Raw genomic sequence first — 23,515 nt, forward strand, 5'->3', positions numbered from 1 at the left:
TTGATTTAGATTCCATTTACTCAATATTTGTGATAATAAACTTGACTAAGTTGGTTTATCAGTTTCACAATATGGCAGTGTTTATAACACCAAGTTAAACTCTCAAACTTTAGCACCATCTAAAGTTATAGATGGAATATAAAGTTATATTCCATTATAGATGGTCCTCCTAAATTCAACATTCTCCATTTCTTGTTAAGTTAACAGCATTGTTTGATTTCCTTTAGGGTTTGACAGTCATAAATGTACCTCTAAAAGTCTTCTATATAAATTCTTCATTAAGTCAGAGACCCAATTCCCCATTTAGGTAATAGGAATAAAGTCTAGAACATTTCATTTGCTGCAGAGAAAATTGTTAAATGAACTAGTGTGAAATATCCCATATCCCTCTGTGCATTTTGTATATTAAATTATAGCTCTTGCATCCCTGTAGAGAAGAGCTGTCAAATGTCAGAGTTTGTGTTAGAGATACAAATTTGTTGTGTGGAGCACAGCTTGATTGATGGACAGCATGCTTGGAGTGTGCATGTTTGTGGACTGAGTAGAGGGGCAGGGGGTGGTGTAGCGTAGGAGAGAATAGAATCTGGAGAGGTTGGAGCAGTCAGATCAGGAAGCAGGAGGGCAGAGGGGGTTTCAGAGCAATCAGAAACTAATGGATTATATACTGAATGTGGTAAGAAGTGGCAAGTATTGTTTTTCTGGCCAGAGAAGTGAGATTGAAAGAAAACAGTTATTTTACTAGGCTGGCTAACCTGGATCTGGTGAGCCATTTTAACTTGCATCAATTTTTTATCTACTAGTGTCAGTTTGGAGATTTCTTAGGCCTGAAGGTGTCTTAGTTCAGGCTGCTATAATAAGATACCATAGACTGGGTAGTTGAAACAATATTCCTTACAGTTCTGGAAGTTGGGAAGACCAAGATCTGGGTGCCAGCACATCTGCTTCCTGGTTTGCCGATGGTGTCTTCTCTTCTTATCTTTAGTTGGGGTAGGGTAGCAGGGAGTTAAGGCATGTGTGCACAAGGGAACTATAGAAATCTGTTCTCTTCTTATAGGGATACCAATGCCATTCGTGAGGGCCCCACCCTCACAATCTGATCACTCCCAAAGGCCCTACCTCCAAGTACCTAAGATTAGAAGATTAGGCTTTAACCTATAAATTTAGGGAGTACATAAACATTCAGTCTACATATTGAGTATTGTTACATTCCAAAGCAGAGGATTTTAACTTTTGGTGAGCCAGGGATGCTTTCAGAAGTTTGAAACGTTTGTCTGCTTTTTTTTTTTTTTAATGTTTTTAATTGCATAAAACACAGTGGGTCATGCTGAAATACAATATATTAAAATATATATAGTCTACCAGCTCAGGGGCAGAACTTGAAGAACTTGTGCTTAGCTATTGTGCGGGGCCCTGGGTTTGATTCCTTAGCACCACAAGCCAAAACAGATATCCTTAACAACTGCTTTGTGATAGAAAATGACCTCTGATGTTTGTCAATGTTAAGGGCACAGGTTCTGCTAATACTTTATCAATACTTGGCAGAAGTGTTGAAGTTCATTTAGAAGTGAGCAAAAACAAAGATGCCCCCCTGTTCTCCATCTGAATTCAGGCATACTCTCTGAATTCTCTCTCACAAGCCCACCTTCAAGCCTGCAGCCCTCAGGGTAAGGACCACTGCTCTACAGGACTGACCAAATGTCTCCTGAGCAGGTGATCCTCTATGGAAGGGGATTCCCTCAGTTGTAATGGTTGTGCACAAGTGTCTGTGTAAGTGTGATTCTAGTACTGTGATTTTCATTGATCAAACTATTTGTGTCTCTGCCGGTCCTTCACTATGGCTGTATCATACTCGGGCTACCCAGTCAGCAGTTCTTTCTCCTCTGTCTTCTCACACTTCAGGGATTTATAGCTTCTTTTTCTTCTTTGTTCTTCCATATAAATTGCCAAATTCTAAAAAACAATCTGTTGGGATTTTATTTGGAGTTATATTGAGTGCATATATCAATTTGAGGAAGAACTGACAAGCTTTTTGAGTTTTTAAGTTCATGAAGATGGTATATATTCTCATTTATTTTGGTGTTCAGGTACTGCTCATTAAGATGAAAACATATTTTGAATGATCATCTTTGAAGGTCTCTTCTACGAAAACAAAAAACTTCCCCCCAAGTAAAGCCGATTATTCTTTTTTTAACCTAGGTAAGTTGGGAGAAATAGTGCTTTTGAGAAGATTTTGATGGCCTCAAGCAATGAGTACTTATTATGCACACACTTCCCGAGATTGCAAATCTTCTGTTCATTTGTATTAAAGGCACCACTTTAGAAAATTGGCCATTTATTTAAATAAGAGATAAACTAGATTCTGGCAGCTTAAAATTCTTAAAGCATTTGCTGTAATTTCATAAAGAGAATATTTAGTATGAAACATCTGAGCAGTCTAAATTTAAGCAGACAATTTTATTTATTCATTCAGAAAATATTTATTGAGTATCTAATGTGCCCCAGGCATGTCTCTAGATTCTGGGATGCAGCCAAGTGAAGAAAGTGATTTAAGGGGGATGAGGTTGTCTTCGCTAAAATGCTTCTGAGAAGTTGATGGCTGAGAATTGCCCCTGGATTTAGCAACATGGAGTTCACTGGTGACTTTGCCAAGAGTGGTTTCCATGGTGTGGTCGCACAAAAGTCTGCTTGGAATGTGATCATCAAGGAAGTAAGAAGTCAAAGCTGTAAATTCAGACAACTATTGAAATAGTTTTTGCTATAAAGACCAACAGAGAGACAGCGTTTTGGGTGACAGAGTGTAAGGAGCATCTGCCATAAACATGCTGAGACATGCTGGGACTCACTAAGTTGCTAACCACAAGGAACAGTAGCCACTGGACTGCTTAGTCATTTCTGCTTGCAGTTGATAAGGAGCTGTAAGGGGCACTAGCCATAGGTATGCTTAGCAATGACTGGTTACAGTTGATAGGGAGCACAGCTCCGTGGACATGGGCAAAGAACATGTCCAGTTGCAATTACTTCACCTCAATGGACATAACCAATGGACATTGACTTTTACTGGGTGTAACCAATCACCAATGTACACCACCAACTTGGAACTGTATTTAAATTGCTTGTCCTGCCATATTGAAGAGTTTTGCTCCAAGGACATTGGTAGGACTGGCCACCTTGCTGTCTGTCCCTGGACTGACTGTACCATTCCCTGACATCCAGCCATCTGCTGGAGAGAACCACCAGATAAGGACAATGTCTGCTCTTTGGCCAAGAGAAGTCACATGGCGTCAGGGGGATTTTGGGGCTTGTGTTTGCCCTAGGATTGTGTGATTTGCTTTTAGTGTTTAATTAGTGTGCATTGAATGCTAGTTGGGGTGCTCCTGCATACCCAACACTTTTTGTATTAATTATTTACATTTGATGATTGGTGTGATCGAATATATGCTTGCATTTAAAGACAATCTGCCTCCAAGTAATTATTAATAGTGTCGCTCGAGACACATAATAAGCTCACAGACTAATGGCAAGGGTCCATTAGAGGGAGGGGGCAATTTGATAATGGAAGAAAGAGGTTAATGTTTGGTGTGCTGTGCTTTACTGGACAGTTTCAGGAGGTATTGGACTCAGTCCACAGTGAAGGAATTGTCCTTAGGTAGGAACCAGGACAGTTTATTCTTTGAGTCAGAGAGAAGGCAGAGGCCTAGTAAAATTGTGTGTGTATATAAATGAGGCTTTTTCTCCCTGAATATCCCCTTTCCATGGTGAAATAAAAATTATATGGTTATACTGTACATTTGGAACAATCTCAAATATGCACACAGCTATGCAGGTATTAGAAATTCTCAGAGGGACAAGGAACTACCATATAGTACTGCCTCTGATGGGGACCCCTCATTTAGTAATAGGACTACTTGTTGTTGTTCATTTCCCCTTGTAGGGCCCATTCTTCATGCTTGTGATGCCAACAGGTGCAGAATATGTAAATAACCTGAAGGGATGTGTATTTAAACTTTTAGTTTTTGCATAACTACTTTTAAAACAGCAATAGTGGAAATAAAAGTCCAAAATTATTTAGGGACCCATCTTCTAAGGATATAGTGCATCTATGTTTTGATTTTTCTTTTAATATGCATAGATGCTTTTTTCTTTTAAACATCATTTCCATCGCAGCTCACACATACCTTTGTATTCAGTGGTACTTCCTGTCCTGCTTACTGGACGTTTGCCTTGGACCAGTACTTGTAGATTGTGGAATATGTTTTGGAGATGGAGTTTTAAATTTTTTTTATTGTCATCAGACTTCTTATGGACATGTCTGAATAACTGAACTGAGGACCAGGATTCAAGGAGAAATCTTGCTGATTATCCTGACATTTAATTAGCAGCTTAGATGAGGTTTCATGATAATAAAGTTAATCCATGCTTCGATATTTCTTGTGGGAGATAACCTTAGTAGAGTATTAAAGACTCTGAGTTTTAAAAAAATACACTTTTTGAACAGAATACTTTGTAGGTAAGTGTAGAAGGCTTGCCTTGCTTCCTTGCCTCCTATACTTGGAGATGGATGCACTTGAGATTGAAGACATTTTGGAAATGGGGAACATTCTTCTCTCTCTCTCTCTCTCTCTCTCTCTCTCTCTCTCTAGTGCATAAAAACCAAGGCTTCCTTTGGCATGGTAAGGAAGGGATGTGTTGAGCAAGTGCTTAGGAATGAATGGCAGGAGATTTCCCAGGGCTCCTTTTATACCCTTGTTATGGTTGGGATATGGTTTGAGTGTGTCTCAAAGGTTTATGCACCATATACTTGGTCCCCAATGTGGTGGTATTGATGTGATGGAGCCTTTAAGACATGGGTCTTTGAGGAGTGTGGTTAGGTCATGGGTCTCCCTCCCTTGGAAGAGATTCATGCTGATCTTGTAGATAGGATTAGTTCCTGTGAGAACGGATTGTTATAAGGGAGACTGGCATCAGAAAGCCCTTATGAGAGCCCAACTAGGGTTGGCTCCATCCTCTTGGACCTCCAAACTGTGGGCTAAACAAACCTTTTTATTTTGTAAGTTACTCTGCTTCAGTTATTTGTGACAGCAACACAAAACTAAGACACCCCTAGGATGAAAAGGGGACCCCAGCTTATAGAATGCCTCTAGTTCTTCTCTTTTGTAGCTTAACAAAATTTAAGTTCAGATTTTTGTAGGGTAAAAACTTTCATTGTCAAAACTTGATGAAACAAGAATACACTTCTTGGGTCAAATGGAAAGTTTTTTTTTTTTAAATTTTTTTAACAGTTTTCTTCTTTCTAGAAATAATATTTTTTGTTCAATATTTTATCTTGTTCTACATGAAAAACAACATTCCAGTTCACTAAATTATTTAGTTTTGTCCCCTGGACCTTTTCAAAGAAACTGACAACTATATTCTTCTGATAGCATAGAAACAAATTTGTTATTAGGTTGAAATAATATCAGGGTGGTTTGGTTTAAAATGAGGATGGAAATCAATGAAGCTTACACAAGCTTGATATTAAAGTTTTACTATGTGTTCTTTGTGTACCTGTTTTTAATATAATCTTTTAGAAGTTTGAAGAGTTGTTTTTTTTTTAAACTAAACTTCTGTTGGAGTTTTGGATGTTTGCCTGGAAAATTTCATTATTAGAAAGTGCTCTTTCCCTTTCTTTATAGGTTTTGATTAAAAATTAATTATTGAGTGAGCTGTTTAATATTTTTACCTTTTGATAAACTACATGGATTTACAAAATAGATAAATTAGAGTCAATGACTTTCTCTTTAGGAAAGCAATTGCTGTAGAAAAATTTTAAATCCCAGCTCCCTGAGGCATTTAAAATAGGACTTGATTAACTAAGGTGCAACTCAGAGTCAACTGTAAGAAACCAGTGTTTCTTAGTGCCTGATATGTTCAAGCATTTCCCCCTTGTTGTGTGTATCACGTGTAGCTTTCCTCTGGAGTGTGTCATGCACAAGGTAAGTGGATATGTCTCATTAGTTCATGGCTGGGCGGCTCAGTTAGCTTGGCCATTATATTAATGAGGCCAAGTTTGGGTTCTGTCCCTGGACAGGCCAATTACTTTAAATGTTCTCTTCCCCATACGCAATTCCACTGCAAAACTTATTCATTATGAATACCTGTGAAAATTATTTTGGACACAACTCTTTGCAATTTGAGAACAACTAATAAGTTTATTGCTATAGAGAACTGGAAGGATGAAGGATAGAAGATTTCCATGTTCAGTGTTACGGCTAACTAAGGATTAATCAGGAAGCTTCCTTTGCTTCACTGATGATTTTTAAGAATAATTTTAAAATGAACCAAGTCATAGTTGAAGTTCAGTGCATACTTTTGTGTTAGCTTACTGATTTTAGGTTTATTTGATGATTATTATAAACTGCCTCAGGATAATTGTTCTCACCATCTTTCTCTAGATATTTTATGAAAAGGTCTCTAGATAATTTTATAGAACAAGTCATAATGTCATAATGTTCTATGAGACCCACAGAGATTAACTAATTTAATTTTCTCACCTTCTAAGTAAGGAGACACACTCTTCAGAGAAGCTGCTAGGGTCTTGCCACTGGATGTTTGGTTCAGTTCAAAGTTTGGAATCGAGAGTTTTTTTTTTTCTTTTCCCCACCAAATTGTCTACTCCCTGCTTCTGTTGCCCCAGAGCAGGGTCTTTGCCCACCCTATTATATCACTCTCCAATATTACCATTTTCTTTATTGAAATTAGCTTATTGTCAAAACATCAAATGAGTGTTCCTAGGTCTTCCTGTGATCCATTTTAACACTAAGTTTATTATCCATCTGCTGAATCCATGTAAAACATGGCATTGTTAGGAGATGATTGCCCTAATATCAGAATATATCTATTGTCCCTTTTCTCTTGGTTGCGGGGGCGGTTATCAGGAATTGCACTCAGGGACACTTGACCACTGAGCCACATCCCCAGCCTTATTTTGTATTTTATTTAGAGAAAGGGTCGCACTGAGTTGCTTAGAGCCTTGCTTTTGCTGAGGCTGGCTTTGAACTCCTGCCTCAGCCTTCCAAACCGCTGAGATTACAGGCATGTGCCACCTGCCCCGCTTCTCTTTTCTCTTTAATGGACATTTCTAAACACAAATATCATTGAAATATAAAAGTTCAAGTTGGTGAGAGAAAAACAAAATTAGTGAGAAAAGATTCTTTTTTTTTTTTTTGAGGAGAAGGGGATAGTAACTTTCAAATACCTATATTGTGTTAAGGGATGAAAAGATATAAATGAGACACTTGTCAGATCCTGTTAGGAATTTGGCACAATGGAGAAAATATCTTTCAACAGAAATCTGAAATCCGTAGGTATATACAGCTAAATCACAGTTATCTTGTTTTCAATCTTCTTAGGAAATGATTCCCTCCTCTGGAAATAGTTTTAAAATGACATTCTGATGATATTGCCATTTATTATGATTAATAAGTATGGTTATCACTGGCAGCTTAAATAGTAACATCCCAGCAAATTCTTGAAAACTACATTTACAACTACAACAACAACAAAAAAGACAAGATACCCTTGCTAAAATGGCTTCTTTGCATCAATTTGTATAGGATCTGATACTAGTAGTTTATTTATCTGTATCTATATCTACCTATGTATCTATTCATTTAATTTTACTTCTATGCAGTAGTTTGTTGGGAACTCCCATTTAAGGATTTTTTTTTTTTAATGTTTAAACAGCATTTCATGATTTTTTTTTTGGGGGGGGTGGTTTCTGTAAGTAGATGGTACATTCTCAAGCTGTATGCAAATACTTTTCCAGTATCCACTGGAAAGGATTATCTGAACTTCTTTTCTGTTAGTTTGGGTAATTGAGCTTTGATCACAAACAGCTGTGTTATCTTAGCCCAGCAGATGGAAGGTATGATACTGAGAGGAAAGTAATCTGGAAGGCTCTAAAGCCCATTTAGATATTTTATATGCAAACAAAATGTAGATGAGCACATCAGGGCTATTTTTGTTGCTAGTGCCAGAAATCTCATTCAGGCTAGCATTAGAGTTGTTGGCTCAGGTGTCTGAGGGGTCGGGGTAAAACTGGCTTCAGGACAGGCAGCCAAGCAGGGCTCAGAGGATGTCACCAGGGCCCAGTTTCTCTCCATCTCTCAATTCTGTGTCTGCTGGGGTGGCCCTGTTTTCAGATTGACTTACCTCCTGTGTTTATAAGGTAGTTACCGTACCTTCAGCCAAATAGTAGGTGACAGATCTGCGGCACAGAGGCCCCCAGTAACAGAGTCACTGGGTCTCTCTCTCTTTCCCTGATTGGATGTTATGTCATGCCTGGTCCAATCGTTGAGATGGGGATGCAGTACTCTGATTGGCCAATTCCAAGTTCTGTTATTTCCCATAGGCAAGAGATGAGGAGAGCTCAGTTTACAAAAGGAAGTAAGCTGTTCCCAAAAGAAAGGGTGATGGATACTAGGTGCTTAAGGAATGAAAAATGCGAATCATAATACACAAGATATTTTGTTTTCTACCTTATAAAATAATCGTTCAAAAATTTTGCATTTCTTGTGACATGCAATAAGATTCATAATAATACTAGGAAGGGAGCCAAGAGAGTCAGATAAACTCTTTTCCTATATTTGTGAAGTCAACATCAAAATGCTTAAATGCTTTTTTTTTTTTTTAAAACAAAACAAAACAAAAAAACAAACCTGCCTTGCTGTTTAAAGCCACTTTAGACAGAATGTCCCTCTGGTGGGATGTATCCTTGAATCAGTAGGTCTGTTTTTTTTAACTTTGTGTTCTCTAGCCAGTGTTCCCTCTTAAAAAAAAATTGAAACATTATAGTAATACATTAGTAGTTAAAACCATAGTAGACAAAACCATACTTGCATGGAATTTGATTTCAGTTCCTGTTTTCTCCCTCCTCCTATTCTCCTTCCTCTGCCTATCTTCCTTTTTTCTTGTTTATTTATTTATTTTTGATGGGCTCTTTCTACATATACATAAACATAAAATTCCCCAATGGTGTATTTATATATAAATAACATGGTGTTGTTCAATTCATTCCATATTTCCTCCCCCTTTCTCATACCCTCCTCCCTGTCTCTTAATTTCCTGCTCCATACCTTGATCTTCCCTATATCTTTATGATATCCCATCCTCCCCATTTTCTTTCCTTTATTTTGCTCTAGCTAAAACCTATAACCTTTGATTTTTTTTTAATCTTAGCCAGTGTTCTTAAGGGCTAACAAAGATCGAGCTGGTACGTACAAAGTAAGACTGTTTTATTTATTTTTTGGCAAACACTGTATATGTATGTCCCAGTACTTCTTGACTTACAAACTAGCTTATATTTGTTACTTCTTTGTTCTAATAGGTAAGAATTTAACGTTTTTCCAAGATTGATAAGAACGATGCTCAAAACAATCTGTTGAAGTCTCAGAGTTGCATCCAACAAACTGTTTCATTAAAGCTACTTCCTTAAAATGCCACTTTAACACCCAGGTGACTTAATTTGATAAGGAGATGTGGCACCATATTGCTCTCAGAGTTGCTCAGTTTTTACTTTTATGAGTAGTTTCTTTGGTTACTGGTTACACTTTTTCAAACTTTTGATATCATCAAGTATCTCTTTGTGGTTTGTAGTAACCTTTTCTAGTTATTTTAACTGATTAATGTCCCCTGAAGAGAATAGATGTGCTGACCAGTAACTTCATACAAACAAGTTGTATATTCTTTGGGGTTTTACTGATCTGTCTTAATTTAGAAAAGTAAAAGGATGTGGTGTTCTCATTAGGGTATTTAAGCCTGGATGAGCCTTTCTTGGGAGTGGGATTCAAAGGTCTCAAGCTGGGGGAGTGTCGGAAAAGCTGGATATTTATGGTACGATGAACTGAAATCTAATTTTGAGTCTGCCCTTTCATTGGAGGGTTGCCTAGCTTAGTACGTATTTCTTCTCCTAATTTCTTCTGCATTTCTGTATTTCCAGAAGTGTTGGAAGCTTGAAGCATTTAAACTGAAGAAAAACAGACTTAGGTTTCATACCATATTTCATTTTTTATGTGATATATTGCCTAAAACATTCTTTTTTGGCAAACACCCTTTTTCTTATTTGTTCCTGAGCAAACACCAGAGAGGAGCAGGGAGTTTCAGGATGAGTTACACATAAAATCGAGGATGGGTTTTTCCTTGCATTGCTCTGCTGGATTAGGAAATGGAACTTCATAACATGACTTCGTGTATTAGCGCAGACTGTAGTTGGCAGAGAACTTGGAAAGGTTCCATTCTGATGCCTTTGTTATGTTTGCCTTTTAAGTTTCAATGCTCGCTGGAGCAGACAAACACCACTGATTCCACAATTTTTTTCACCCCTGGTGTGGAGCCTTTTGGTTGATTTGATCTCAGGCAGAAGAATGGGAGCACCGATTGGATTTGGTAGAATGAGTCTTTTATGTTGCCGGACCTCCTCCCTTTCCTGTGGGCTAGCAGGCCAGCAGGCCTGGAGTGGCTCCCCCTTTCCTGTGGGCCCAGCTCTTTGTGTGAGCTGTTATCCATTTCCGTGGATATGGTTTGTTACCTCTATTTGTACTATAACTAGAAATTTGATAAGGTTATGTGCCTGTCAAATGATTTAGATGTCAGGTACAGATGAAGCAAAGCAATTTTGACAAGTCAAACATTGGTGCAAAGGGGGTGGGGGCGGCGGGGATGACCCGCTGGGAGAAGAAAGTAAAATCTCTTACAGCCTCACTTTCTTTCTCTTTTAACTTTAGGTCACTACTTTAACCTCTTTAATTTGTCCCTTCTTAAGTGAATGTGACATGGTGACTTCTGGCTTCTATCTAAAGGGCAGGGAAAAGGAGGCCTGCCTTTGGAGGAGAGGCGCTGGCATTTAGGAAGGTTTGACACTGGGTATTCTGATAAAAGCATCCGGGCCTGGAAACTGTGTCTGTGACTGAAGCTGAGATTAAGGTCTGAGGGGACAGGGTTTATTAATGCCAGTGTCTGTTCACATGTGTGTCTTACAGAGAGTCTCGTATATTTGGTAAGCTCTGCTCCTTGATTTTAGGAATAGGTAGGGGCTTGGTGCTTTGTGGCACATATTTGATTGGTATCCTGTGTTTTTGTCCAGGCAGTGACTTGATGAGTATCATTGAATGACTTGTCTTGTTGTCCATAGGATGAGGAGTCAGTAGGGCCTCTTGATTCATTAGATCTAAGTTTCTTAGAGCACCCCCATCAACCCCTTTTTTTTTTTAAGTGATTAAATAACACCTCTGAGCTTTCCCAATATCTAAATCTCTTTACAGCCCACACTAAATATATAGATTAGCTTTGGCTGCTATCTCAGCAGAAAGTTCCTCATTTTGCTGGTGATGGGTTAGCCAGTAGCGGCCCTAGTAAAGGTTAATGTGGCCACAAGATGCTGCTGGAGTCTGAGGGGGACCTCTAGTCTTGGGTACTGCATTTTGTGTAGTTCAGTAATGGATGTAGGTTTTTGAGCATAACTTGTCTCAATATGGGTTTCAGTATAGTCTGAAGGCACAATTCAAAGAAATAACAAATTTACATTCAGGGTAGTTTTGTTTGAGTTTATTTAAAGAACTGAAACACACACAATCCTCATAATAGCTTCTGCTATTGATGTATTGATGGTGCTGACAAAGAGAAAACTCAGACCAGATGGTTTCCAAACAGTGGGACCACCTGGCTCATTGGCAATGCCAACTTACTCCTATTTCTCAAATAGCTGTATTCTCCTAGATGTCGAGATGTCTGAGTGAGATGTACATGGGCTTAGATACAGGATTAGCAGCAGAGGTAGAAACACCATGTTAACCTCAAACTGGCCCCTCTCTCCCACATCTATTATCTACAAAGTACCATTTTTTTTCTTCTTTTTCTTTTAACTATGAAATCTGCATTACCAAGAAAAATAAAATCTCCTCTTGAGACGTTTATTCTGGAAAGAAAAGAAAGGCTCTAAATCCTTTTGGGAAACTGACTCAGAAATTGATTCATCTGGACCCCGTTAGTATCTTTTGATGAAGGATTCATTTTAGGTCGGCAAGAGAATAATATAATTGCACCTGTAACACCATGAATTTATACTGAATCTCACAACTTGGCACTTAATGTAATATATTAACCAATGTATTATGCAATAGCTTTTCTAGTTATAACATTAATGTATCTAATTTTCCTATTGAAAAATCATAGTTTACATAAAAGTAAAAATATTGAATTAACCTACATACTTTTTGAAGTTGGTGCCTTAAGATTACAATTATTGTTAAGTTTCATTTTAAAATCATTACCTTAGTAACTAACTCATTTGATGCATATCGAGTATCTCATTGGTAGTATTTGTAACCATTAAAGATTCAATGATGATTAATGTATGTAACATGTAAGAACAGTTAAAAATTATTTACAATCTTGAGTACACTGCTGTTTAAAATTGAGTCTTTTTAAAGAAATAAGGGAATATTTTCATCAAAACTAGGTTTCAATGTAAGTGACAATCTTGGATGTTTACAAGATGATTGAATTGGCATCTTGAAGCATGATAGGTTGGGAGAGAAACGACTGTAAGCAGATCTGGGTTTGAATTATAGTCTTTGGGCCTCAGTTCCCTGTATTAGTTGGAATTCTTGGCTGTAAGTGATTGGAAACCCAACCCTCATTAACTCAAACTAAGTGGTAATTCATTTTGAGGATATTTGAATACAAAATCCCAGGGCAGGAATGTGCCTGCTAGTTGATACCAGGATTTAATTGACACAAGGCCTGAACTCTCTTTTTCTGGTAGATGAGCTGCATCTAACCCTCTGGGTTCTGTTCGTGGCAAGCAATGGCTGTTGATCATTCCAAAGACTTGTATCTTACACTTTAAGTTCCAGAGGAAGAGTCTCACGGTACATTTTAGGTCCCAATCCCCAAGTCTCCCAGACATCTTGACTTGAACTACTTCAGGCCAGATGATTACCTCTGGGCCAATCCATGGTGGTTAAGGAAGTGGGTCATGTAAGAAAATGGTGCTTCTTGGGAAAGATTAGATAGATTGAGGGAGGGATAGGAGGGAGGTGTGGGGTGGACCCAATAATAGATTTCCTATATATTTTTCAATGTAAAAAATGGCCAAATATCTCTTATACTAAGGGTGATCTTGAAGATGAAGCAAGAAGATTTGTCAAGTACTTAGTACAATGTCTGATACCTTTAGGTCTTCAGTAAATCATAACTGCTATAACATAGCAGGGAAGAGACATACCAGCATCTCTTAAAACTGACACTATAATCAATGTGAAGCTCTCATTGTTAGCTTAAGATGCCTGAGAAGCCATAATTCCTCACCTGATTCTTCAGCGTTTCTAATATATTCATTTTAATAGTTTCTCTCCCGTGGAAGATCTGAATTAGTATTTTATTTCTAGTTGTAACATAGATTTTTTTAATAACCTGTAGAAATTTCTAGGAGACTTATATTTTAGATGAAATTTTGTATTAAGGAAATAATCTTTTCAATTTTTTTGATGAAAATGACTTGCTGAGATCCATGGTTTTTTGTGTGTGGTGAATGCTATCAATCATAGAAGCTATTTTAGTATTGTTTGTATATACATTAGTTATAATGTATTTACTTTTATATTTGCCTTCTTTCTTTTTCATTTTTGTTGTGTTACACATTTTTTTTTCCCCTTCAGTTTCGTAGAAGTGGAAGAGGTATGTTTTCTTTTTGAAAAACAGTCGGTGTTTGTCTGGGTAATGCCATCACAGGTGTGGGAGAGCTGTTAGGAACAGTTTTAATGACATTATCAATCTGTTAAGGAGCAAGCATATGTAAGAAAATTGAAGAATCGTCTGTCACTTTCATCTGCTATGACACTTTGAGATTAAGGACAGGTTATTTTCATTTTGTGACTGTTTTGGGTTAGTTTAGCTCTGTTTGTGTACAGTGCTGATTTATCCTTATTTCTTTTCTTCATAGTTGCGATGTAGCTTCTTTTCTGAATTACTAATTTCCTAATCAGTTGTTTCCTAGCTGGAAACTAACTACTCATTTCCTAATACTTTATAATTCAAAATAGGCACATAAGAATGTTCGCTGTTTTTCTGTCCTTAATTTAACCTTACATGATACTTCTGATTCAAATAATTTTAATACATTCTAGTCTGTGTATGAATTAAGCTATTTATATTTAAAAGCCACACTCATGTCATAAGATGTGAGAGGAGCTTTCTCTAAAGGATTAGTGGTGAAGAGAACATGTTTGTCCAGGAGTCAAAATTCATAGATGTCTGAATTATTAAATTCTATTTGTGACATTCTTGGTGAAAAATATGAATTAAATCTGTATAATGTAGGTATGATTTTTTTGCTGTGAATCAATATTTTCATCAATATTGTAATTTTGGCAGTGCTTTCTCCAGCCTGATCTTCATTAATTGAAATTTTATATAACCATTGCCTTAAAAAAACTATCTAAACAACATTTTTTTGGTGAAGTATAGTTTGTGTTAATTTTTACTTTGGGTAATTATTTTTGTTACTTTCATGGCACCATAGGATTCATTACAAATAATGAATTAGTTAAAAATTTAAGATGCATCAGTCTTTGGATATCCTCTACTAAGAAATATTTAATCAGTTCCACTTTCTTCTCTGCTTGTTTATGGGGTACTCTTTCTATCTTGTGTTCACTTTGATATTTTTCACTTTGCCACTTTTTTTTTTCATTGTCAGATAAAGTGAAAGATAATGTCTGGGAAGTTTCCAGAGTGATGATGCCCCTCCTTAGCTTTGTGACTTCCTCCAAGTTCCTTTATCTCTAAGATGGGCCATAATGCGTACCTGCCAGGATTTATGTCAAGATACTATTTGTAAAGAAAATTTACATTTTTAAAAATTTCCTGTATTTATTTATATTCTATTTTGATCCAAAGAAGACGGAAGGAACTTCCATCTGCAGAGATGGCCTGGTGCCTGCATGGGCTAGAGGCGTGTTCTCTAGGTATTTGGTTACCATGACTAAGGAAACTCACGCCTAAGGTAGTGGAGTGGTGAGCACTTCTTACACACCACCTGCTGGCCTTCCCATCCTGGCTCTGCTCCACAATATGGAAAGCACTCAGTATAGGGCCTGGAACCAAGTAGATGCTTAATAAATGTCAGGCATTATAACCCTCATCTGGTTTAATCTCACAAAAGGCTATAAATGTTGCATTACATTTATGCGTATTTTGTACTTGAGAAAACTGAAGCTCAAAAAGATTATGTAACTTACCTAGGGTCACAAAGCTCATAAGTGGTGAAACCAGGGCTCAAGATGAATTTGTCTGATTCCTGAACCTGTGCTATTAACCACTAAGTTACACTTGAGTGTCTTAGATGTGATTTTTAATTATCTAAGCTGATTGAGAAATTAATTAAAATATGCTTTCCTTGGTAGGTAGAATATTTGTTTAGAATAAAATGTAGACCTCACTATTTTTTTTTTATGAAAGAACCCTAAATCTGATAAAATTGGGTTGTGAATACACATGGAAACCTGACAAATTTGTAAATATCACTAAGTACCTCTATGAATGTAATGGAAGGCTAATTTAAGGCTTAGAAATCTATGGAGATTATTTTTAATGCTTTTTAATTATGTTTAAAAGGTAATTATAATTTTAATTTTATTTAATTAACCACAAATTTACAAATTATGAGACTAATTTAGAAAAAAAGCAAATTTACTTTTGAGCTAATTTCCTTGACTTAATATTTGTTAAAATTAACTTCACCTTAAAAAAAAAAGCCCTCAATCAGATTTTCCTTTGTAGCATTTAGTTCTCATCTAGTATTGTGAGATTAACCAATTTTCTGCATTTTAGACTTTAAAAATACAAAACCTAATAGTAATCAATCATGAAATCGTTATCAAACCTTTAATGTATGCTTAGCACCAAGCAAAAAGCAGTGAGATAGAAAGAAACATATGGTCCACATTCTCTAGTATCAGAATCTAGTGAACTATACAAGAAGGTACGTAATTGAGCACTAAATTTTACAGATCAGACTTAAGAGTTTTGCATGTAGTTTTAAAATACTGTGACCCTCACAATCGCCCCTTGAAAAATAATGTGCACTATCTATCATGTCACGGGAGATAATGAAATTGGTCATTAATTTCACTATATCAGAAATGTATGAAATAAAAGCAGAATAACACAAATCAGTAATAAATGTGCCTGAAGATTTTAAGCTTCCATTAAACACATTCCAGCAAGCTTCTGTGAGTCTGAATCTCCTCCGCTGCGCTGCTTACCCTTCTGTCCCTGGGTACTTACTGCTCTGGCTCATTGTGACCCACTCCATGAATCCCCTTGAACTTCTACTCCTCATTCATCTGTGTTTGGGATTCCTTCTCTAATAACCTTTCACACTCTTTTTATTTTCCCCAACTTTTTGCTTCAAGTCCTTGTTTGCTGATGTAATTAAACAGCTTCATTAAGATACAGAAACATAGAGTGACTGACTTAACTTTCTGCAAATGGATGTGTACTAAATAGATGATTTGTCTTAGCTTGCTGAAAATATCAGCTGAATTTCTAATTGCTGTGTCATTGTCTATTCTTCCACTCATGATTTTGTTTTTGACCTCTGGGTAGAAGATAAATGTATGTAACTGTGTGTTGTACCTATACATATATGTACCTGCACACACCTGTCCATGAGCACATATATCCACACACAGAATTTTAACGTGCACACATGGAGTGTCAATATTCTACAGCATCCAATATTTGAAAGAAATACATTTTTAACTTAGTTTTGAAGACAGACAGATGGAGTTTTCTATTGTGTGAAGTTCTTGCGTTTGACTTTGAGTGCATTTTCACAGTGCCTTTATTCAGCCTTGAAGGGATAAGACTGTGGGAAAATCAGACTGCATTAGTTCCCAGGTATAGCACTGTTTTAATTAGCTTTTTGTTGCTGTGACCAAAATATTGACAAGAACAACTGAGACGAGGGAAAATGTCTTTGGGGTCCCCAGTTTCAGAGGTCTCTATCCATAGATGGCTGATTGCATTGCACTGGGCCCAAGGTGAGGCAGCGCAGCACAGGGGAGGGCCTAGTAGGGGAAAGCTGCTCAGATCATGGCAGGGTGAGGAAGCAGAGGGGGCTGCAGGAAAGATGCAATCTTCTAGGACATGCCCCCAGTGACCCACCTCCTCCAGCCATACCCCGCTTGCCTACATTTACCACCCAGTCCATTCAAACCACGGTGGGCTGATTAGGTTACAGCTCTCACAACCCAATCACTTTACCTCTGAACATTTCTGAATTAGCAGGAGATTTGGGGGAACATTTCACCTCCAAACCATAACAAGCATACTCTCTCAGGTTGGCATGCATCTTAGTTCTGTCCTCTGTACTTCTGTGTTCTTCCTGTCCCTTTTTGACAGGAGTGTCATGGGAATTAGGGTCTTGAGGATTGGGCCCAAGAACTCTTGCTATTTCCTGGCCCCAGGACTGTTTTACGATGGAGGACAGCTGAGGAAGAAGATCTGACATTGCCTGCCTCTGGGTCTCCTGGCTTCATAATGTTCCCCCACTGGGCTTGCAGACAGCAGCCAGGGGGAGCCTGTTAAGACTCCAGTCAGCATCTGGGATGCTTCTCCAATGACTTCCTGTCTTGGGGCAGGGGGTGGGGGTGGGTGGAGGTGGTGGGGGAAGCCAGTGTCCTCAGGGCCTGCACATCCCATGCTCACTCTCTGCCTTCCTTTTCTCCTCGCTTGGGAGTTTGCTGCATCTGTACCCTCACCTTTAAAGCTCTCTCTGAACATGTGTGTGCCTCCCCCAGGATTATTGCAATGTCACCCTCTCTTTGGGGCCTTCTCTGGCCACCCTAGGAGGCCAGTGTTCCTCCCACTGTGCACCCCACTGTCTTGCATTATGTTTCTCTTAGCACTTTTCACTCACAGGCCATTTTTTGGCTTAGTTGGATCTTGTATTTTTTTCATCTCTCGTCCTGTAACATAAGCTCTTTGAGGGCATTGAGTGTAGACTGCTTTCTTTGTTGCATGGTCCCCATCCATGGGACAGCACTTGGCCATATTGTAGGTGCCCAATAAATAGTTTTGAAAGTCAAAAAGGATGGAATCAAGGAACATGTGAGGGGGAGATTCCAGAGAATGGCATTCCTAGAAGACGGTTGTTGTTATTCATGGAATCACTGTGAATCACTTTCTAAGAGACCAGACATGATTCTTCCATATCCAAGGCTGAACACAGGGGAAGGAAAGTATTATTATTATTTTTTTTTCCTGGCTTAAGAGGCAGGGATTCCAAGGGAAGCTTATAGAAGGCTTAATAAATATTTACTATGTTAATGTTAATTTTTAAAAGCAACATGACTAGCAATTTGTTTCAAAATCTATTTAGAGCTATGAGTCTTAGCGGAATGTTCTGGCCTTTACCCACTCTCCCCAGAATCCCCCTTTCCACCAGATGTTCCAGCCAAGTGGAGCCATTTTCCATTTCCTAAGTATGAATTTCCTCCCTTACTTGTAGATCTGACAAGCAGTCCCTCCCTCTTGGCTTCAGATCCTCCTCTCTCTCTCTCTCTCTCTCTCTCTCTCTCTCCTTCTCCTTCTCCTTCTTTCTCTTTCTCTCCCTTCACTTTCAGAAACATTTATTGAGCAACTCTGATGAGCCAAGGCTTTGTAGATAGGGTGTCAGTGGGTGGGAGTATGGAAAAGACAGCTGACTCCAAGGCTCCTACCCCATGTCATAAAGAAATGCTGGTGGGTTGGTACTGAGCACATGAGGTTTGGTTATATACCACACCATTGAAAAGGAATAAATATCTTTTAGAATGCTGTGAACCATTTATAGAGATCATTTTACACTTTTCAAAACTAGTCACTTATCTAAGCAAGCCCAAATCAAAGGATTCTCATGTGTCTCATGAATGTGGCAAGGATTGCCAAATGGTAGTCTGCTCCAAATTGTGATTCTAGAATTGAATGTGTTTTTTTCTTTTTTTCCTCTTTCTTTGCACATTACTGTTTTAAAAGGTGAAACAGATATCAAAAAGAATACGTGATGGTGCTTTCTCTGAAACTGGCTTTAGGGATGTTAAGATTTGTCTGATAGACTCTTCTTATATTTCCATGTCTGCTGCCATCACAGAGCTGGGTCCTTCTGAGAAACTGAGGCAATGCAAAGACCCCCTCTTCAAACCCCAATTCTTGCAAACAAGTCAGAAATATTTCAGACATGTTGCTGAGAGTAACAGGAATGAGTTTATTACAGGGATAGGAAAAGGAAAAGGGGACACTCTCAAGGGAGAGAGTGGATCCTCTCAGAGAGGAGAGGGACAATGTGCCTCTTCTGCATTCTAGTTTTATTGGGGATCCCAGAGAAGTTTACAGAGAGTCCCACCCACAACCACCTCTTGACTTTTGACTGACAGCAGAGTGACATCAGACTTTCAAATCCCCACAGTCATGGCAACTTTACGTTGCCTTGACCTATGCCGACCAGTTCTAATTGGATTCTTAACCATATGTTCTTACAGATTTATATGATTAGGAGGAATTATCCTTAACTCCAGATTTTCAGGATCTAGTCACAAAAAGTCTCCTCCTTCAGGATAACTTGGGTTCCTCTTATCAACATTATTTGGGGCCTGCATTTCTCTTGCAGTGTGACAGGTAGGTTGCTGAAGAACGTGTCATAACCTGTCCACTTAGGCCAGGCAGGGTTGCAGGTAAATTGCTTCTTGGAAAAGAAAGCATGTGGGGCTCAGCAGTGTGGGCCCATTTTATAGAATTATTCCCTTAACCTCCTGTTCTCACCATCCATATCTATCTGTTCTCTAACACCGCCAGCACAATCTTGTCATCTTTCTTACTTTTATTATTTTATGGCCCTGCACGCTGGTGCTTATTACCAGTCAAGCTAAATGGCTTCTCTGCTTAGTTAGGCATAAAACTCTGAGAAAGTGCCAGTGTTTGTGTCTTCACACGTGGCGGGAGATTGAAGGTTAGAGGGCTCAACTCAGCATTTTCTCTGGAATAAAAATATTGCAATTTATTGGACCTTTTATTTATGGGAATAAAGTAAGTGTTTTAGTATTTTAGTTGCGGAAGCTCAGTTCTTGTCCCCCGATGCCAATCTAATGATGAGGATGTGATTTTGACAAAAAGGAAAAAGCTTTCTTGCTTTGTTAGCAAAGGAGAAGCATAGGGGACTCCTGTCCCAGAGGTTGTGATTCTGCGCCTCAGAGGGAGCAGGGGGCTTTTAAAGAGGTGGTTCAAAGGTTACTTTCCACATGTTCACTGTTGGAGTTGTAATTCACTTGTTAATTTGGAAGATAGTCATTTCTGAGATCTTCTGGTGCCATCCCCAAAGTCTGGATTCAGGGATAGATAACTTGCCTAGAATGGGGAAGAAAGATAATCTTGTTTTCCCCAAGATCTAGGGGAGGAGAGATTAGGGAGGGAGAGGGAAAGAGGAAGAAAAAGAAATATATCCCTTAATTATGTATTTATTCTAATTAGTTATACATGACAGCAGAATGCATTTCAATTCATAGTACACAAATGGACCACAATGTTTCATGTCTCTGGTTGTGTCATCATACATGTACCTAGGGTAATGATGTCATCTCATTCCACCATCTTTTCTACATGTCCCTTTTAAAAATAAGTTGCTGTGGCAGAGCAGCAAGGGCTATATTCAAGGCATAAAGTGGACTACCGTTACAAATTGAGTATTTAAGTACAGATGTGCTCAACAAAAAAAGTTGCTCCATGATCTCCTAAGTGAACTTTTCAAACTTATACAGAATCTTCACTTACAGAATCTCGTTTTTTTATAAGTTGCTTTATTGTTATTATTAGTTTTTTTAGTTGCAGATGGACACAGTTCATTTATTTTATTTATTTACGTGGTGCTGAGGATCTAACCCAGGGCCCCATGCATGCAGGCAAGGGCTCTACCACTGAGCCATAACCCCGGCCCCATAAGTTTACTTTTGAGTGTCAGTTTGAGCCCTGTAATTCTGAACTTAAAAGGGGGATTCTTTTGCCATCAAAATCTGTTTCCATACTTCTTGATATTTAGGCTTAAGAAAATAAGAACAAAGTGATACGACTGTCTCAGTCATTAACAGGCACAATATTTAGCTGTTATGCTAGTAACATGAGATGGGACCCAGTAGGATGAAGCAATGACCGTCCCAGTAAATTTCAGTAAAATTCGACCTTACTGTGCTGTTACTAGGAAGAAAGTGGATCAAAACACTGGGAAGAAAATCATAGGTACCTCGGCATACACTCTGCCAAGGGCATGTGTTAGAGGCTTCTTAAGTCCCGAGGTGTGGCCTATTTTATAAATATTTTCATAAGAATTATATACTCGCCATCTGGCGGTGTGGCTTTGTGTAATAGTGTCCATATGCTTTGCCTTATGAGCTAGAGTGAGAAGAACTTAGGTACAGGACTGTTGATTTTGTTTGTGTCCCTTCTTCAGAGAGCAGTTCAAGCTCAGGACAATGCTTCGTCATTGACAAGACAGGCCCTGTGGGGAGAAGGTTTAACTTTGTTTTTCCCACTTTTCCTCTTCTTTAGTAGCAGTAATAGTGTTAATATTGAGGATGATGATAACTATTACAAAGTACTTACCTTTTCCCATCAGCCACGTACATGTGTGGAATCATTTGATTCTACCCCTACAACCAATTATATCGCTTCTGTTGTTGTCACCGTTTGACAGATGAGACCACTAAGGCCCAGAATGATGAAGTAACTTGCCTGAGATTGCACAGATAGGAGGTGGAGTTGCTGGGTCATAAACCAGGTGGCCTGGCTATGTGCTGCTAAGTTTCAGGGTCCCTCTTGCTGAGATCTGTGATTGTGGGCATTGCTTCCAATCCTAGCATGTTTTTGGGCTCTTGCTGGATGGGATTTGTGATTCATCATCTATTTACTTTTCTTTTTCCATTTTTCTCCCCTTTTATTTTCCTCCTCCTTCTTAGGTCAAGTACAAAAGAGATTTTGAAGAAAGCAAAGGGAGGGGCTTCAGCATCGTGACAGACACTCCGGAATTGCAGCGGCTGAAGAGGACGCAGGAACAAATCAGTAATGTAGGTGCCTGTGGCTTAGTGACTTGGCAGCACTAGAATGTGTTTGTGGAGGGCAGCGTGAGTCTGGGTGTCTTGGAGGAGTGTATGTAGCTGTGGTGTGCGAGGAACAGAGTCCTCAAACAACTGCACCTGTGAGATCCCTTCCCTCCGACTTCACTGCCATCTAGAGCCTATCAGTTACTGTCATATAGTATCTTACTACACTTTAAATAGTTCTCAGCTTTTGAATCTTTCCAAAATAGGATTTTTATAACTAAGTTAAAAAAAGTTTTTTCTTCCTTGTGGCTAAACATGCAGAATATATATTAAAGGTTAAGTATCTTTGAAGAATCTTACGTTTGCTAATTACATGTATGAATAGCTTAATACTTTAAATTAGATATGTGTTGAATCATGCATTCTATCTAATTTTGGAGATAAACATTTGTATATATAGTTACTCTGGACTCGAAAGCTGCATCTTGTTTGGTACTATGTTTTCCTTTAAAAAGAAAATTGGGACTCGCAGAAGTTTAAAACATATTAGAGACAGGAAAATGTTGGTTTAGTACTTATTAAAGATGGCTAAATGATTCATTCTTAATTTTTTGTAACTCATATGTGTGATTGTTTCTTCCAAAGTACTGTATGAAATGTACCAAAATGTATTTTTTCTACAAAATTATTTCAGTGATAGATATCCAAGAGGAAATATGAATGAAAATCAATAGCTGCGTGATAAAATTAGAAGCAAACATGCAAAACTCATACCGCTTTTCATGAGAAGTGGATTTTGTGTGTCACATGTACAGATTTGAGAAAAAAATTTTAATTGTCCAAAGTTCAAAAACAAAATATTTGATTTCTAAAAAAAATGTATTTAGGGAGTGGGAGGAGGAACAGCACACAGTTTGTTTTCAAATCATATACCCTAAGGTTTACCCATTGTTTGGTCTTTAAATGGGCATTTTATATTAGTAAGGGCTTTTTCCTTTGAAGAGAAAGAGTTGAATTTTAAAGACTCATGACATTTGTCGCTTAGTTTTCCTACTGCATTCCAACAACCTGCCAATCATGAACAGTGAAGATCACTCTTCTCATTTTCCTTCTCCTTTATTCTTTCCTTAAAAATCCACTTTCGCTTTTAAAAATGCAAATCAGAGACACATTCCACAAGCAGTGACATTCAGTAGCATTTCTTTCTTTTGATAATTTTTGGAAATTAAAAAAAATAAAAGCAATGCTGTAAAAAGCAAAGTTGTATCGTAAGTCTTCAACTATCATAGAAATTTATTTCAAAAAGAATCCAACATTTCTACTCAAGACATCTACATGACAGCTACTGGAAAGACTGCAGTGGATTCCAAGGTAAGCCTTTTCATTTATATTCAAATTAAGTCAATATT

The 23,515-nt window shown here is 38.1% G+C and overlaps 1 protein-coding gene across 2 annotated transcripts in view; it reads left to right on the forward strand.

Moving 5' to 3' along the window:
- The window catches only part of Nebl (nebulette), a 337,929-nt gene that overhangs the window by 164,597 nt on the left and 149,817 nt on the right, over window positions 1-23,515 (forward strand). For both annotated transcript variants that reach the window (XM_048812743.1, XM_048812744.1), the window contains exon 3: window positions 22,023-22,130. In XM_048812743.1, the coding sequence (XP_048668700.1) occupies window positions 22,023-22,130 (108 nt within the window). The remainder of the gene's footprint in view (window positions 1-22,022; window positions 22,131-23,515) is intronic.

Source organism: Marmota marmota, unplaced genomic scaffold, assembly GCF_001458135.2.
Source record: "Marmota marmota marmota unplaced genomic scaffold, marMar, whole genome shotgun sequence".
In the NCBI taxonomy this organism is placed as follows: Eukaryota; Metazoa; Chordata; class Mammalia; order Rodentia; family Sciuridae; genus Marmota; species Marmota marmota.